The sequence below is a fragment of the Megalopta genalis genome, chromosome 6 (genome assembly GCF_051020955.1).
Source record: "Megalopta genalis isolate 19385.01 chromosome 6, iyMegGena1_principal, whole genome shotgun sequence".
NCBI lineage: Eukaryota > Metazoa > Arthropoda > Insecta > Hymenoptera > Halictidae > Megalopta > Megalopta genalis.
Window position 1 is genome coordinate 21,133,216 of NC_135018.1, and position 18,972 is coordinate 21,152,187.

The window sequence follows — 18,972 nt, forward strand, 5'->3', positions numbered from 1 at the left end:
GCTTAAACGTTAAAAGCGTTTTATCAGTCTTGAACTACAGATCTATAAGACAATTATAAAACACTTAGAATAATGAAGTGATATCTTCCAGTTGATGTAATATAATCTTTCTAGCGCTGATCTTCCATGTAGACATTAGGAACTATTAACCACTTTCCTGCTTTGTATATATTACATTAAAAAGCGACTAATTTATAAAACTGTGATATTAAATAACTGATGTAGTGTATAGATTGAAGTAGTTAAATGTAGAAATGTAAACTACTATAAAGGAAAGACTTTGAATAAGCACCATTTCATATTTGAAGCAAATTGAAGTGAGCACAAGCAAACTGAATTTACCTTTCTTCATTGATGCATAATGTTTCTTTTGCACTCTTCCCTGATTCGCAGAGCAAACAGTAGCAGTTGTTTCTAAGCTTGAGGAGTGATTGGAAGTTAATTTCTTTTTCTTCAGTGGCGTTCCTTCATCTATCGATGCAATGATTTGTTTTGTAACAAATTTCGACGACTTCGTATCTATATTCTGCAACGTCCATTTAATACCAGACTTGATAAAAATATTATTCGAAATATTAGTTATATGCTTGTCTGTGGAAACATTTACTTTGTTAACGTCTTTATCGAGCTTCACATCTGTTTTGGAAACTTTGTAGTGAGTTTTGCTTTCTGTTGGATGTTGTTTCTCCATAGATCTAAACACAGTTGTATCTTCCCAGATGTTATCTTCCATGGTACGTTGAGAGTCCTCCAACTTGGAATCTTCCTTGATGATAGCATTGCCAGTTGTAGAGTCTCCTTGATAATTCAATAAAACTTGTTGTTTGCGAGGAGACAAGTTTCTCAACTGTTGGATACCCACACACTTTAATTGGTTGTATATGTTTCTAGGTGTACATATAGTCTGTGCTGCTTTCTGATGTGATATGTCAAACGGTGATAATGGCAGTTTGCACGTGCTCTGAACATCCTGATGACTTGTAGGATTAATAACATTAATTTGCGAATATTTTAAGCCCAATTCATCCTGATCAGGTTGAATAGAAAATAAATCTAATTCTTCTTCTTCTTTCTTCTCTTTTTTCATTTTCATTTTATGTTTTAACTTTCGTTTAGATGATTGAACACTAACTTCTATTTTATGCTGTAGAACATGATTTTGTTTTCCTTTGCAATTGTTCTGCATATCCTTTCGAATATTTTTTTCCTTAAGAAAATGTTTATGCTCTAAATGTTCGCACCGTGAATCTATGATACTATTAGATTGTATCAAATCTGTGGAAGACAATGATTCACACTCTAAAGGTTTTTTTATTAAGAAAGCGCTTCTTTCATATTCCACAGAAGCATCTTTATGCGATGACGAGAAATCTTGTTGACTTTCATAATTTAATAATGTACTCGATGTAGTTTCATTAGGGGCACATATTTTAGATGAAACATATTTCATTCTATTACTGAAAAGTTGGGCTTGCTTAGCAATATCCTCCTTTTGATAAATATAACCCTTTTCTATTACGGTATTAGTACTATACTTATCTGTAGGACTAGAAACATTGTATTTAGGGAACGATTCTTTTAGATGAGAAAATATGTTATCTGGATTGACTGACATATTTGATTGACTCAAGATAGAGGATTCATTTTCCTTTTGTAATAACATATTTTCCTCATCGCTTTTGTTAACTGCAATCACTTCTTCTAGTTGAGAAGTTACTTCACACATATTAATGGTTTTAGATAGGTTTTCTTTTTCATAGCTCTTTTTAATTAATTGCGGATTAACTGTCTGCACATTTGAATACATCAAATCGTTTGGCAAAGAATTCATATTTGTTAATTCAAAATCCAATAGAGAATTCAATATTCCAGTAATTCCAAGACTACCTTCAGGTAATGGAGTCACGGAACTTTTTGTGTTTGACATAGCATCTTTATCTTCTTTGTCGTTCGCATATGTGTCTTCAGCTTGCAAGAAAAATTCTGTAATGATAGGTGACATGAACGAAGATTGTGGCTCTTCTAACATTTCTTGCTCATCTTCCATAATTATATCCCCATTTAGAATACTGTCTAAAATATCTATGTTCTCAAATTCCTCCATCGACTGTGCTTTGGTTATATCATTTTTTTGCAACAGACTCTGTAACATAGACTCACAATGTATATTTTCATTAAGAGTTTCCGCAAATCTCAGATCGTACGGAAAATATTCATTGTCATCTATTTCACTATTCACTGTTACAGAAGGTTTATGCTCATTCCCGTTTTCTGATTGATTCATTGTAGATTCAAAAACTTCAAGGTTCTCCTCTTTCACAAGCTGTTCCAGCTCTGATTTTACAAGGCTACAAACAAAGCTATCTGAGAGTTTATTCCCAGAAAAAGTAACATGATTCTTCTCACGAAAATATATATCCTTTGGTTGAGATATTGGAGTCATATATTTTTTACAGTTGTCTGACTCGCACTTTAACTGATTTAACATTGAAATAGTTTCTTGATTATCCTGTCTATGAGAATCTTTACAGCTGCATATATTTAAAAGTTCCTTTTTCTCATATAATTCTAGAATTTTACTCAATTTTTCCGAATTCATCAAATTGGTATTCTGTGCCCAGCCTAATGATGATTTTAAACTCTGATCCCTGGAAACTGTAGTTGAAACGGCGCCCACATCGGTTTTATCTGAGCATTCTAGACGTTGTTTCTCAGCATGCACAGTTACAATATGTTCACTGATTCGATTCAAAACATCCATACATTTATCCAAATCAGTTAGCATGCAGATAATATTTTTGTCACAAATCGATGATTTTTTATCAGTGGAATTGTCATCGATTACAGTCTGTAACATACCATCGCTTTTTGCAGTGTTAACTATATTATAATTATGACAAACAAAAGGTTTCACATCAGTTTTCTTAATGGAACACATACATTCATGATTATCACAAAACTTATGCTTTACAGTCTCTGAAATTTGTGAAATGCTTGACGATTTTAAATCATGAGAATGACTATTATTTTGCACACAAAGTGACTTATTTTGACAGAAAGTATTGTCAGATTCTGTCATATTACAATCTGTACTAGTTGGCAACTCTTGTTTTATGGATTGCGAGTTTACAATTTTTTCTTGGCATGCTTTTAAATGTATAGAACTATTTGGCTGGGAAAACATTTCTTCCTGAATGTTTATTTCACGAGATTCATTTGTAGTACTTTTATAGACAGAAGTATGTTGGGACGACAATGAATTTTGTTCTCTATTTTCTCTAAATAAATTCAATATGGCTTTTGGTTCTTTAACATTCTGACCTACAGCATTTAAAAATTTTAATAAAAATAAAATTCTGTTATGTTGTATATCATTTTGTTTCAGTAATAAAGTACAGATGTCACACTGATTATGCTGAAATGTGCATTTCAGTTCTTTATTTCGTTTATTGGAAATGTAATCGTGCATACATTGAGAATTGTGACTGTCATCGTTTTCTTCTTCCATTGTGGTATAGCATTCTGTACTTTCACTAACTTTATTGTCTGAAATTGGTAAATATTCTAAATGACTTTTATCCTCATCATTTTTATTATTCTCCGTGCTATGGGCATCTGCAATTTCTACTTTGTTTCTGCATTTGATATCGACAACTGATTTTTTTATTCTATATTTTTTCTTCATCATTTTTAACCACTCTAATTTTCTTTTAGACCTTTTTCTCTTTCTCTTTTCTTTATCTGTTTCCAATGACTCATTATCATTAGTTAAATCAATCAATATAATTTCTTTAGATCTCAATTTCGATGCTTTCCTAAATTTGTTAAATTTACTTCTCCTTGTTGTGGAAAGAGTCTGATTAACAAGTTCACTGTAATCTATAGTATCTTGAAACTTATTCATCTCACATTTATTAAATTCAAAATTCGTATTATATGCTTGAACAATATTTGTACCGCATGATGAAATAATCTATAAATATAAAACATTAAATATGTAAAGTATAAGACTGCACACAGATCTATATATATATATATATAATTATTATTAATTACCCGTGATTGTTGAAAGTTGTTTAAATCAAAATTTTTTATTAAATAAGAGTTATTTGATTGAATACATACTGAGTCTTCAAATGCTAGAAAATTACTGCATGCTTTTTCTAAATCAAACACATTTGGTTGTAACAGCCAAAGTGTTCCATTTTTATGTCCCACTGGAGGTTTTGGTATAATTTTTAATAGCTCATCACGCATTTCTGGTACATGTGATCCTAAGATTGTTAAAGCAATCTTATTTACTTCTTTAATCTCTTTGAGATTTTCCTTCATTCTTTTCCATATTTTTAACATAAGCAAATATCTGACATATTCTACATCTGTCCACATTTCTTTCACATTTTGTCTCATGTATTTAAAACTTTTCCTAATATAAGAAAATAATAATATAAAAGATAATATTACAAAGAAAATGTTTTTCAATCAAAGAAAGATTATTTACATACATGATTATAGGTTCACATATTTGTATAGATTTTTTAGTAGTATGTTTAAGTTTAAGTAGCACTCTGAAAATATGCTTTTCTGAGTTATCTAAAATAAAATTTATTATATAAGAATATTATTAACATTTACAGCTAAGAGCTCATGTCAACTTACTTAAATATATCCACAGTGCAGAAAAAAGTTTTGCAACTAATGAAGCACGATCTTTAGTGTATCTAGAAGTTTTAAGCTCCATATCTATGTAAATGCCTAATAACACTGACATTGCATTTAGATATGACTCACAATCATCTACAAACTGTAAAACAATTGATTAGTACATTTTCATTAACTTATACATTACACCTTTTCATGTTCACAATCTCTATTGAAGATTTTCCTATTCAAGAACATATCTCTAAACAACTAAAGATACATAATTGTAATTTAAAATTTTAGACATTATCTAGGTAAGTGTGATTCCTTTGGTTGTAATATAAATATAATAACTTTCTCTAATACCTCTTTAATATCGTGTCAATAAAGATGAAAATATGTTAAGGTATTGCTTATATGATTTTTTAATTTTATCATGTCCAGTGCTTTCTCACAATATGTACTTATACTGGTTACAATATTCCTGAAACATATAATTATTACTTATTATATTTACTTTTCAAATTTAAAAAGATTTGAATTTCTTTTATTAGCTAATTAGAATTTAACAAAATGTTATATGAAGTTCATTTTTAAGAAAAAAGAAACCAATCGACTCACTGTGTATAAAGGGAAAGTAAATGTTCCAATAGCTGAGAATTTCTACATCCCACAGATGACGATATTACTTTATTAAATTTAATAAGCCAAGGAAATACATTGTCTGAATATTTGACTTCTGGAGTTGAACTATCCAGAAATTCTTGACTTTCATCATTTTCCGATGTATCAATAAAATCATTGTGTATTTGTTCCAAGTTTACTCTGTTTTCATCACTCATTGTCATTTCTTTACTACAAAACTTCTCTATAAAATATGTTAGAATTATAATTGTATTTAATAATTTAACTATATTATACAGTTATACAAGAAGTATAGGAAACTTTAAACTTTTAATCTGCAAATTTAATTACAATTTTACATCAACAAAGTAAAAAATGCAGTCATTAATTGCAAGTACTAACTAAATACATATTTAAATAGTAATCATTAGTCATTAACTACATTAAATATTGTCCAACTTTGTTTATCATATTATTTAAATTTACGTACGAATTAATGTAAGGAATTCCTTACTGTAAAAAAAATACATATGTAATACGAATATTAATTTGATTTCAACAATTGTGTTAATGCATTTATTTAGAACACTATTACACACGGGGAAGAAAGGAAGAGCGAGAGATGGTGACAGAAAGAAACAGAAAAGAATCATTACCTACTCTTCGTCGAACAAATCCAGTGTAACGCACCATTCGCGCGAAAAACAACAAAATCACATTAAACGAACGACAATCGTACACATGCTATCACAGCATTTAAGTAGATTGTTTATAATGCGCGTGTCAGTACACGAAGTACGTCACACAGAAAATCTCGAGAGATGACAGTCCCAACGAGAGTGCGCAAGATTTCCTCAGTTCAAGCTTGTTTTCGGAAGCGTGTAGGGCAGAGGTAGAAAGAGCACAGTGGCAACAAGCACCCGCTCCCCTCCACTTTCTTGCGTCTTTTTATGTTTGTATTGTGTATTACCACTACCTACATACCCGTTGACAAAACGAAACTAACCGAATGCGACTGTCAAGCCCTTTTCAAATTATCGTTCTCATTGCTTTGGTTTTTCTTATTTTCACAATTAGCGCACAATCGACACAATTACTTCACTGCGTGTTGCGCCGTCTGTTGTCGGTACACTCAAAACTTACACAACAATTCACTTCGAAAATCAAGATCGAGCAAACGCAATGTCTCACGTTGATGCTACGTGAACGCCGCCGTGATCGTAGCGTTTCGAGGCAAGTTGCGAATGTACGATCACAGGCGTGGTCGCAGTCTTTAAAGAACCCCTACCCTACTGCAAAGAAAAGATGGTGGAATTGGAAAAATATAAAACCTTATTACATACAATAAATAACAAATGTCAATAATTCAGAATTAAAATTTTTAATAAAATAATGTTTATGTTTAACGCTATTTGACAAAAATGTACACTAAACTTTAAATTATCCACTTATATGTCATTTAAATATTCCATAATCTGACATTTAATGATAATTTTTTTATTAACGTTTATAGTACATATTTGAATGTTTTTAAGTGTATATGATACTGTCAGTTCAAATGAGAGAAAATGAGAAAAATTAGAAAAAAAACATTAAAGCCGTGCAATCCTTTTAGGAACATATCATGATGCTGGAGTTTACTATACTGAAAATCGATGAACTTCAAAATTTTTAATCATAATAGTTTTTATTTTATATTTTATTTCCATTAGATTTATTCAGTTGGCTTATTAGAATAGAAAAGAATTAAAAATGTTTAGAAAAGTGTATTATCTGGTGCTAAATGAACCAATGAAAGGGCTGCCAAATGATTAGACGTGCCGCCATTGTTGTTGTGCTCTGTAAATGTAAGCATGTATGTAGCAGCTGGGAGAACGAGCGAAGCAAAAAGGTTTTCTTGAATTACGTTGGAATTTCTAACCATTTCTAATACAAGTTTTGTTTAACCAACATCAACACTAGCCGACAATAGTACTATCTCTTATTTGATAAGATCAAAATATTTACTACACTTGTCATTGTTACACATCATTGATGCATATCAGCTGATAAACATATGTATATGTATTTGTATATATGGCTTTCAAAAATAGTATTTATTAATGCCGTTAAGTAATATTAACGTTTGTTAATCTCAATTTCGATCAGTTCTTATTGCTTTAGTGTCAGTAAAATTTACGTCGACGATTCGATGTATGTATTTACACAACATACATATACATACACACATAAACAGGTTTCCTCTGGCTATGCCTTTCCCATTTACGTGATTGGCGATGCGCAAGAAAGATGCGCAGGAGACCATCAACTAAAGCATGGATTTCTGATAAACTATGCTAATGTATTCACTGTCCAAAACGGGTGATGTATAAAAAAAGGTCGTGTTAACTTTACAATAAATAAAAATGATTGGCATGTCATTTTTCTTTATGAAAAATCAAATTAGAACTTGCATTCGATTTTTCCAGGTGGCTTCGTTCACTAAGTTACCCGTACTGCCGACAATTTTTCCTCTTCAAATTCATACGATCATGCAACGTAACACATAATATATGACTATCAGCGCGATCTATCGCTTACAGGCAATCGTTTGATTGCATCTTTTTAAAAATGGTATTTGAAGTAACTTCTGCACAAACAACATCTAATGTTTAATTTACTGTCATCATTTGATAGAAAAAATGTCAGTAGATAAAAATGTCATCATTTGTACATAACATCTCTCAAAAGAAAGAAATAGTGTACAATAATTTGCTGTTAATCACGAAACGCAAACATTATCGAAGTTTTCATCTGCTATATCTGTAACTATATTATTTACAATATTTAAGATTTCTTTATTATTTCAGGTTCCATTTTCAATTGATTTCTATATGCTTAATCTCATATCAATAAAAACTCTAGTAGACACAGAATAATAGTGGAATAATTAATGAAAAAAAATAATCTATAAAACCTTTTTTATCGATAAAATAAAAATTATTAAATAAATGTTTGAAATACAAAATGAACGGATATATTTGATCAAAATATTGTACATTCAGTTTACTAAAACATAGAGTTTATTGAACAAAATTGTTTTTAACATTATTAAAGTTCATTGAAAAATTATGTGAGACATCTCTCGATTTATACACGAATTAACATTGTCGTTAAGTATGATTGCGTGAAGAATGTATAGTTTGTAACTCTAGATGGAGTTATGTGTGATGGTCAGATCCTTCACAACTCAATCACTATCTTTCAGTGGCCCCGACCTTAGTGTGTACGCTCCTGTGAAGAAAAGTTGCACACTGAAGCGCAGACGTGGTTCGAACGGTTCGGCTACGCTGACACCGGCAGCGGCCGATCACGTATGTGACATGGCGTCCGGGTAGAAAGAGAAGTTGACTGTTAAATAAGCGTTAATGTTGTTTTTATGACATTGACCGACCGAAAAGGGAACATCCGAGGCCGCGAATTTCCCACAGACACCGGCATTGATGGTAATGCATGCGAGGAAACCGCAACGGATCAGCGATGGGTAGGGTACCGCCGTCAAATATCCAATCCTGACACAACCAACCTCTCATCCACCCGTACTTCGTCCATTCGACCCGTTCGACATTACTGCTACCCGCCATTCGTAGTAGAAATTCTCCCGATAAAAATTTTACTCTCCACTCTTGCTACAGACTTATTCATTCTTCGCTTTTTCTGATTTCAGGTACTTCGAAAAGCACCAGGCCCATCCCTATCAGGTAAATATCATTCTAGCAATTGATGTGTCGGGGGTATTCGGAGGGGGGTAATTTCGTCCACGGTACGATTGCACCAGAGCTAGGTAAATTTTGAGATAAATGCAATCAAAGTGCTATCCTTGGCAGAAAGTGTTGAATCGGAATTGTTGCTGTGATCATAACGGAAATCCTTTGCATACATATCACAAACAGAAAATAGCGTCGTATATATAAAAAATAATTGTGTATATATTTATATATATATATATATATATATTATATATATATATATATAATACATATATATACATATATAATACATACATACATATATGTATGTATGTACGTATGTATATGTATATATATATATATTTTATATATATATATATATATATATATAAAACCATATGTGTTTTTGTTTTATATATACATTTATATACATACATACATATATACATTTATATACATACATACATATATGTGTGTGTATACATACATAAAGTTGATTATGTAGTACACAAATGAATATAAAAGTTTAGAATATTTGATTAAATATATTAAAAAATCAGTAAATATTCTTGTTTCTTTATCAAATAAGAAACAATGTACTATTCGTTAGAATACAAAAATAAGAAAGAAATTATATAAACATCATGACAAAGTACGGTGACATTTTGAATAGTCTATACAAAGAAGATGACAGTAGAGTTTATCAGACAATTGTTTTCAATATCTTGAGATTATTAAATATCTAGTGATTTATATTAAGTTCGCATTATTAATGAAAATATTCTTAATAATTCCGTATGATTATCGCAACCAATGTTTACATTGTTAAGTTTCATATTTTTTGCGAGAGACAGCACTATTATCTTCTATAACACAAATTAAATTAATAAATTTATTTTCTCTTTTAACTTCTAATCATTACATTTTGTATTTTTTTTATCATGAATTTTGCAGTGAAAATTAACATTAAAATAAATTCTGAACTGAATTTCTATATTGTAAAGTTGAAAGCTGTGTTTAAATTATTGAGATGTTTTAAGTCCATTCATTGTAGTTACAAATAACTGTAGTTAAAAATGGTAGATCGTAAAGTTTTATTAGAAATGAAATAATTACACATTTTATTTTATAGAGTATTAGAGATCACATAAATGCTTTTTTTTTTGTTGTAGATATAATCATATATCAGAAATGCACATATGATCATAAACATTTTTGTCCGCTATTATAAACTGTGTTAACATTACCAAATATTATAGGACCACAAAAATCTCTTTTACTTAATTTTTATATAACATATCAATAAATCTTTTGTTTTTCATTTCATTGACAACAATGAAATAAAATATTGACAACAATATTTTATTTCAGTACCTTTTTATACTTGAACATTGTAATGATATAAAGTTAAGTATTCCAAACTATGTTTTGCATATATTTCAAGTAAACATATATTTTAATTATCTTAGCAATGTGAATAATATTCAAACATGTTATTTTATTTGTATATTGTATTCTTAATTACAATTTTAGAATGATTCATTTTCTGTCTCTTGGAAATTTGAAGTTAGAATTATTATTTTACTTTCTTTTCATTCTGAAAAACTGTTTTGACAATACATAACATAATTATTTCTTTAATATACAAGGATTTGATATAACTAAATTTGACTATAATTAACTTCTCTAAGGAAATGTAGATGAACTGAAAAATGAAAATTAATATTGACTTCATGAATACATACAATTAATTATTAGAATCAATTGTATTTACTTTTCATTATTTTGTTTGTGAATAATTACATGTTTGTAAATACATTGTTTGTGAATACATTTCTGAAAATAATACATAGAGACATGTTCAATTAATTGTTTTGGTGATAAAAATTCGATTTTTTCCTGTAAACATAACCTCACTTTCAGAAAATCAATAATTCATTCCTTTATATTATGTCGATTACTAACAGTACATTGCAACTGTTATATGAATTCATTCTCAGATATTTCATCCATAATTGTTTTCTTATAAGAAATATATTAATAAGAAATGTATTGTACTTTGTATAGGAAGTTTTGATTCATATATTTATTATAAAATTCTTTATGTCAAGTTATTTTTAATAAGTAATTGTAACTTAAGCAGTATTTATTTAAAAGATAGTTGATATGAATATGTCAGAGCTTTATGAACAGTTATATTGACAGATAATCTAATAAGGTATTAAACTCAGAGATACCGTAACTAGAAGTTTCTTTTAGGTGTGTAAACAAAGTAGAATTCATATAAATGTAGAATTGTCTTCAATATTTGTAAACCTTTTAGGATTTATTTAATAGGCAATTAATTTTATGAAAGCTTTTACCATTAGCAATTTGTAAGATATCTATTATCTAGAATCGCATCCTTTGCCTATTGGATTTAAATATTAGTCATTGTAGACTAGATGGATTTATTATAATGTAATAATTACATTCTGTTGGTTTTACTAGTGATTGCAGTAAATTAAAAAAAAAATAAAAATTTACAAATGTAAAAGATTCATAGTATATGTTGTAAAAGTAAACATTTGTAATAGTGAAAGTTGTAAAAATAATCATTTGGAAATAATGGAATATATTTCACTTATTGTAAACATAGATAACTAAATTTTAGTTCATTTCATAATTCTTAGTATAAATAATTTATAATTTGTCTTTTTGTAGAACGCAAAATATAGCAGTTCTAAGGGAGGCTACTCCTCATCGACGGCGTCGTCAGATAGTCGTTACGAAGGACGTATGCGGGATTCCCCAAATGGCAACTCTTACAGTCCAGCAACGGGCTTGGGTATGGGCATGGGAACGGACAGGGATAGTCCTCGGAGCTACACATCCAAGCCCCTATACAAGAAGGAGAGAGAAAATAGAGACTACAAGTTATCCTCCTCTAGGGACAAGTATTCTGGTATTAAATTTTTTCAAGTTAACTAACATAATAGAAAATTAATAAAAATCAAATATCAGCAGTAAAAACAATTTCAAAAGGAATAGTGAAATACATCCACAAATGTATAAAGTAGTATATTTAACACTAACTCAATAAATTTTTATTGTTTTATAACAATAACAAGATTCGATTTATTAAAATTTCATACGATTTTTATTGCAATATATACTCAAATAAGGAATTTTAGAATTTCAGTAATTGTAAAAGATAAAGTTGGAAACCAGTCATTTTGATTGGTTTGGTAGTTCTAGTCTTATTAAACCAATAATATTTAATAAACCATTAGTTTCAACTGAAGTATTCCAAATTAGTGGTTGCAGAACTTTGCATGACGACTGTAAAATTAAATATTTTATAACTATTATCAAAAATATTTTTCTCTGACTCCCATACTTTATTACTTTATATATTTGTCGAACAATTTCACGTCTTTCATTCAATGCTTTTATTTACACATAGATTAAAGTGTCTCAGCTGAAGTAGAATACCTTGTCATCTTTTTGTGTAAATATATTTGATTTCGTTAAAACCATGAAGATATTTATGTACTCTTCTTCAACTGAGATATCTTGTTTATTAGATATGTAATGTATAAAATATATATTATATATTTAATAAGAGATATCTAGTACAGAGTAAAAAAAAAAATTTAATAGATGCAATTATCATGGGTCTAAGAATGGTACAGTCATTTTTGCTATAACACAATAATGTATGAAAAGAGAAGTAATAAATATTTTAAGACTATCATCAATAAAAAATTGTTGTATTTTATGTTTGTAAAATTTAAGAATATTAGAATGAAATGTTTAGATCGATATAAATTTGTCTACTAACTTGTATAATAAAATCCAAATATAAATAATGTAAACATTAAATAATATTCCATTTTTTTCTATAAAATATATTAATAAATTGTCTTATAAAGTCTTATAAAATCTTATTAATTCTGAGTACGTAAACAATAAATTTGTATGAAAAGAAAATGTTACATGTAATGGTATAAAATTAATAGTGTTTTTATTTTTTGCAATAGAAATTTCATCTTTAGAACGACATTGTGTTATGGCAAAGTGAGCTGTATGACTTATCTTTTGCTTTGAGAATTAAAGTTCTAAATTTTCTTCCTTCAGTATAAAAACAGGGTTGTGTCTTAACATTTTCAGCTGTAACATGCTTGCTTGCATATGTGTAGATTGTGCACGATCCCCAAAAGACAAGAGAAGCCGAGAGAGCAGAGATTCAGAACACAGGACCAATCACGATAGGAGTAGTGGAGAGGTAAGACTCTGGATTTTTCTGATCTCAAATATAATTTTGTTAAATGCAATTTAAATATCTGCAGTCAACGATGAAGAGTGGTAACATTTGTATGTACAGGGTGTTCAAAAGCATGTAATTGTTTTTTAGAAGGTGAAATCAAATTCTTCAACATAATTTGATCATTCTCTTTGTTCTTATTTCATTTGACTTGCAGATTCACCTATTTAGAAAAAGATACAAGCATATTTTTTAGATGTATCAATGCATGAGAAGGAGTAAAATTAATTTTTGTATAAACTCCCATTTATATACGGAATTACATATGATATAAATATATGGCACTACATTGAAATTATTACATAAACTTCCTGGAAAATATTATCACCTTGTAACAGTCGTTCCTGCAATCTTTATTATACCTATGTTGTAAATGTACACCTAAAAGTTTATAGATTATGAAAATAATGATATGTGTTGTTTGCTCAATATTTAAATTATATTTATTTATTTATCTTTTAAAAATCTTTCTCTTGTATATTTATGGACTGTGGAATAATTTACACATGGTCACAGCCCTTTCTGAATGGCTTGCATGATATTTAACGCATGTAGCTGAAATGATTTCCATGTTTACAGATTTTACATCCTATAAAGTTATCATCAAATTCGTCAAGAGAGTCTTCATCTCAGAGGAAACCATCTCATAATTCCTGTCAGGTTAATACAATGTATTTTTTAATAAATTTTAATGGAAGATAAAGTATTTATGAAATCCAAAAATATTTTTCCAATTATCTACTTTCAAAACGATTATAAACTGATACTTAATACGGATACTTTATAACTTACAGAATATTTTTGGAGTATATAATTCTATTTTCCTCATATTAATATATTAGTTCAGAGTGCTGCAAAATTGTAAAATATGATAGCTGGATAGGAAACCAATAAGGTGGAATTAAGTGTAATTTCATATTTTCGACATAAGTTTTGGAATTCGTATAAATATTTTTTCCATTCATTCCATCATTTCCGGACATTTTAGAACAGTTTGTTTAGGATAAACGCGGTGATGAACGAGGAGGTACAATGGAACGTTCAGCCAGGTTCGGTGATTGGTCTGAGCATATGAGTTCTTCGGGCAAGAAGTATTATTACAACTGTAAAACGGAAGTCTCTCAGTGGGAAAAACCACGGGAATGGATCAGTCGAACAGATAATCGACAGCGTCAGTCCAATGATTATTCTTCTAGGTCAAGTACGTCTAACAATACTATATCACTAAATAATTCACAGGAGAAAGTCAATATTATGCTAGCATTAATATCAGCACTAACAAAACATATACAGTATATAATTAATTGAAGGATCAGATGTTCAAACTTTATAATACTTGCTATTGCATTTACATAGAAGTGCATGTGCATATATATATATGAACCGTTTATTTTGAAAGTCGTGTAAGTCCATTAAAAAAAAATAAGATATCACATAATTTGTGATTAATTTAGTGTAACCTTTTTTGTACACACCGCAGGATTATTATGATGTTATAAAACAATGTAGAAATAATAATAAATTTATTTTACACGAAATGAAACGAGAGAATTTCGTTTCAACAAAAAATCTACAAAATGCAATTAAAAAGCGGGTAAGAAAAAATACTAACTGAGATAAGGTAAACTGGCAGAACATATGTTGGATGAGATTTTGAAAAAGTGCACCATGTACTATTTTTTATAAAACATCGATGGAGGGCACAGAATTTAAGACGTTAGATTTATTATCTACATATCAGAGAAGACAAAGGCGCCAAAGTTGGACAAAATGTTTATCTAAATAAAAATTTCGAATAATGAATAAAAGATAAAAAAATCTTATTCGTTATTCGACGAGACTTCTTTTATTTGACGAAAATTTATCTGACGAATAAAGATACTTTTTTTATTCGATAAAAATTTATCCGATGTATAAAGATACTTTTTTTATTCGAAGTGCATTTATTTGTAGCGTCGAATAAAATTTAAACTTTTACATTTTTTAATGTTTTTTCATAAAAGTATTACGAATTAATTGAGACAGACATTTGAAAAAGAAAAGAAGACTACTACATCTCCTACCAGTATTATCAAATCACACATATATTATAAAAACGTTGTCTTGCTTATTCATAGGATAGTAGGCTTCGGATAACTTTTTTCCGCGCGTTTCCGTGAGTATCGAATATTAAGGAGCCAGCGACTGATCAGATGCATAGAATGAAAGCAGATAAAGAATAAAGCATTATTGACAATTCTAATTTTTATATTTTTAATACGAATAATATTTTTAATGCGAATAAATTTTAGAAATTATACTGCTGAAAATGAATTCAAACACATCATTCGGACTATCTTCAATAATATTACAAATACACTTTTGACTAATTTTCACCGGAAAAAGCTCCTCAATTCATTCGTAATACTTTTATGAAATTATATTAAAAAATATAAAAGTTTAAATTTTCATTCATGCGTGGTTCCCCGTTTACTTACATTGTATGCCTTTTGTCAGTTGCTTTGACATCTTCGATGTCCGAAACTCGAGTCGAGCTCCTCGAACCATTCGACGCTCGGCGTCTATCTAAAAAATGTTCAACTCTGCCTTGCGCCTTTGTATAACGATACCAAAACTATTACAAACGAAAAATATAAGGATATGGTGCAGTGTTATTACCTTATGTACCTCTTGTGTATCATGAACATTTCAAAACATGGCCACATAAAGAGCATGAATACATAATAGTAATATCTTATATTAAGTTTATCAATATATAGATACAATTAACGTTCAAAATAAAAAATACTACTCTTATTTTATTTCTTGTTATTATTTATAAACAAAATTGGATTAATACAAAACATTTGAATTGATATTTAATTTTTCATAATTAACTAATTAATTATTAAATAATTAACTAATTATATAAATGGTATAAGTCCTTTTACAGCCCGTAAATATATATTATTTTAGTTAAATTTGCTTAAAAGAAATTTATATAAACAATTTACGTATTGATTAATTAGTAGCAATATTGCCAGACTTGACATAATTAATTTATATTTTTGAATCAACTAATATGCTAACTGTTAATTTTCTCGAAACCACAAAAAATGAACTTTCATCACCTTCAAAATAAATGGTTCATATGTAAAATAACCATCTGTTAATCTGTAATTTGAATCAAATTTATCTATAGAAACATTTAAGAATTTCCTAAAAATCACTATGGTGTAGAACCTGCTAGTCAGGTGTCACCCAGAACTAACAGTGTAATTTAGTATATAAAATATTGGTGTTCGATTCTTTCTACTTTCAGGTCACGATAAACATTCCAACTCGCGGTCAAATAGCAGTAGCAGTGTGCGAGATGGTAAATCGTCGCGTCAGTCTGACAAGCGGGAGTACTGGAGTTCGTGCAGCGGAAGCGGCGGTGGTAGCAGTAGAGAAGAAGTTTCGGTTAGAGAAAGGGAAAGAGAAAAGGAACGGGAGAGGGAACGGGAACGAGAAAGAGATCGGGAGCAATGTAGGGAAGATGCAGGAGTGGAACGTCAAGCCCAGGATATGGACATTTCACCAGGTGATTCTACACCGACCTCCGAACCTCTGACATCTTGTACTCACGATCCACTGCCGCAGGGCCCTGTTTTGTTGGCCACTGGTATGTGCATTATGATACAAATTCACATAAACATATTTATAAAAATGGCAGAATTGACGAATATACAATGAATTTGCTCCTTTTAAGATAAAATGTACTACATATACAGTGTTTATGCGATGTAACATATGCGATAAAGAATTGATGTATGTTTACAGCATTACCTCGATTAACATCACACCCCCCATCTACACCACAAACACCTGGAAAGCTAAGTTCCCCAACGCAACAGCAAGGGAACAGTAATGCTCCAGGACCACCGGTTTCATTAGCAAATCTACCAAGATTATTATCTCAAATCACAGGCAATAAGGAACAGCCTGACATTACACCACAAAAGGCTCTGCAAACACTCCAAACAGCTGCCATCTTGTTGTCTCGGCAGGTAATTAACAAATATAGTCAGATTGCAAAAAGATAGTAGACATTTTCTGAGACAATAGCATGACAATATTACTTTCATAGTAGTATAGTTTTATTTCATTTTTTTTTTTGTAGATTTATACATAATATTATTTGCTACAGGCAATTGTAAATATCAACATGTTTTGAGTTTATGATTTTTTTAGCAGTCGACAAGTGGTGATCGAAATAATAGTGGAAATGATGTAATGGTGCCGCTTAAAGTTGACACAAGCGGCATCGTTACAAGCGAGGGACCACCTACTCCTACACATTCAGAGACCCAGGACTGCATTGATGCTCGAAAATGTAAGTCAATGAAACATAAGAAATTTATACCATTACAATAAAGTAGAAGCAATTTTTATTGATTTATTATTACTCATCTAATATTATGAGTCAACCCAATATTTTATGATGATGTAGAAGCATGTTTCATCTAACATACGTATGTCTTCATTACTTCTTCACAGTAACAAGTCCTGGGGGGACGAATACTGGAGTACAAGGTTTAAGCTCGTTGCAAAGTCTTAGCACACTAGGTTCTCTTGGAAATTTAAGTAATACAGGTTTACAGGCATTGTCTAGAGTACAGCCTCCCCTAACACCTTCTTTAACACCGTCACTTGCTAATCACTATCGGGAAGATTTAACGCAACATGTGCGTGCCTTTCCTGCCGATATCCTTGAGAAACAGGTAAATACGTTTCAACATTAATAGTATAGCATAAGTGGCACTATTAAAGGATATCGTTTGAAATGATGACGTACAGGCACAGAAACTTAGCGAGGAAGCACACACAATGGGAAGTTTGCAGTGTACAAGAGTGTCGGCAGAATTGAAAACGGCACGGTCGATAGTGAGGCTGACAGAAATTCAGGCAACGCTACAGGAACAAAGGTATGTGTTAATAGCAAGTAATGTTTTGCTTGTATTAGCTGCGTTAACAATGTGTTTGTCAAATAACCAGTGTTACTCTTGCTCTGTGATATTGAAGACGATAAACTGTTCTTCTTTGGTATTCTAGGATATTATTTCTCCGTCAACAAATACAAACACTGGAGGAACTAAAATCCCAAAATTCCTTCATGTCTGACGATTCTTAGTGTAAGAAAACTTTATAAAATAATTATAATTACGATCTATAATTAATTCATGCAAAAAAATAAAACATAATTATTAATATTCTCATTAATATTGAATAATTAAGATTGTACCTAAATTATAATATCATGATAGAAATGATAAAATAGTAATGGAGTATGGGCTACCCAGAGAGGATTGGCTGTTCTGTTTATCAGCCAACAAGTCCCGCTATCGATTTGGAAAAACCCGCCTCTCTGGGAAGCACAGGAGGCCTATCCAACACGCAGACACAACACTAAGTAAATAGAAAAATGAATCTATTCTATCAGTTCATTGCAAACTATTAAATTGTCCACATCGTCTTGTATTACCTATGTTATATACGTGTCAATGTTTCATATCCCAGGTTTAAGCGGCATTTCAACTAGTTGAAAACATTTTTGTTGTAAATCTCGGAATAAAATTCGTGCCAGAAGTTTTAATTCAGTTCTTTACCGTCATTGTCACACCTAACTCCCACAAGAATGTTCAATTGTAAATT

General features: G+C 30.1%; 2 protein-coding genes across 5 annotated transcripts in view; one reads left to right on the top strand and one right to left on the bottom strand.

Moving 5' to 3' along the window:
- Positions 1–4,804, bottom strand: part of LOC143259599 (uncharacterized) — a 61,680-nt gene extending 56,876 nt beyond the window's left edge. The window contains exons 1-4 of the mRNA XM_076522651.1: positions 4,660–4,804; positions 4,506–4,568; positions 4,057–4,426; positions 343–3,973 (exon numbers count right to left, since the gene is read on the bottom strand). Of these exons, the coding sequence (XP_076378766.1) occupies positions 343–3,973; positions 4,057–4,426; positions 4,506–4,507 (4,003 nt within the window). The 5' untranslated portion in view covers positions 4,508–4,568; positions 4,660–4,804. The remainder of the gene's footprint in view (positions 1–342; positions 3,974–4,056; positions 4,427–4,505; positions 4,569–4,659) is intronic.
- Positions 4,805–8,564: 3,760 nt separating this feature from the next.
- On the top strand, positions 8,565–18,913 carry wcy (WW domain-containing adapter protein with coiled-coil wacky). 4 transcript variants are annotated; one of them, XM_076522654.1, is made up of 12 exons: positions 8,565–8,788; positions 8,972–9,005; positions 11,697–11,937; positions 13,175–13,260; positions 13,879–13,959; positions 14,302–14,500; positions 16,601–16,942; positions 17,101–17,327; positions 17,515–17,653; positions 17,818–18,041; positions 18,118–18,245; positions 18,373–18,913. In XM_076522654.1, exons 1-12 carry the CDS (start codon positions 8,748–8,750, stop codon positions 18,449–18,451), a joined length of 1,821 nt encoding a protein of 606 aa, XP_076378769.1. In that variant the 5' UTR covers positions 8,565–8,747; the 3' UTR covers positions 18,452–18,913. The 4 variants fall into 4 exon arrangements, with proteins under 4 accessions (XP_076378769.1, XP_076378768.1, XP_076378770.1 ...); XM_076522653.1 differs by having other exon boundaries at positions 8,569–8,788; positions 17,512–17,653; XM_076522655.1 differs by having other exon boundaries at positions 8,572–8,750; positions 17,512–17,653.
- The last annotated feature ends 59 nt before the right edge of the window (positions 18,914–18,972 follow it).

Coding starts and splice junctions, on each gene's coding strand:
- wcy (XM_076522653.1), top strand. CDS start 8,748: ATGGTAATGCATGCGAGGAAACCGCAACGGATCAGCGATGG. Junction 13,960..14,301: donor CATCTCATAATTCCTGTCAG/GTTAATACAATG, acceptor CAGTTTGTTTAG/GATAAACGCGGTGATGAACG. Junction 17,654..17,817: donor CTGCATTGATGCTCGAAAAT/GTAAGTCAATGA, acceptor ACTTCTTCACAG/TAACAAGTCCTGGGGGGACG.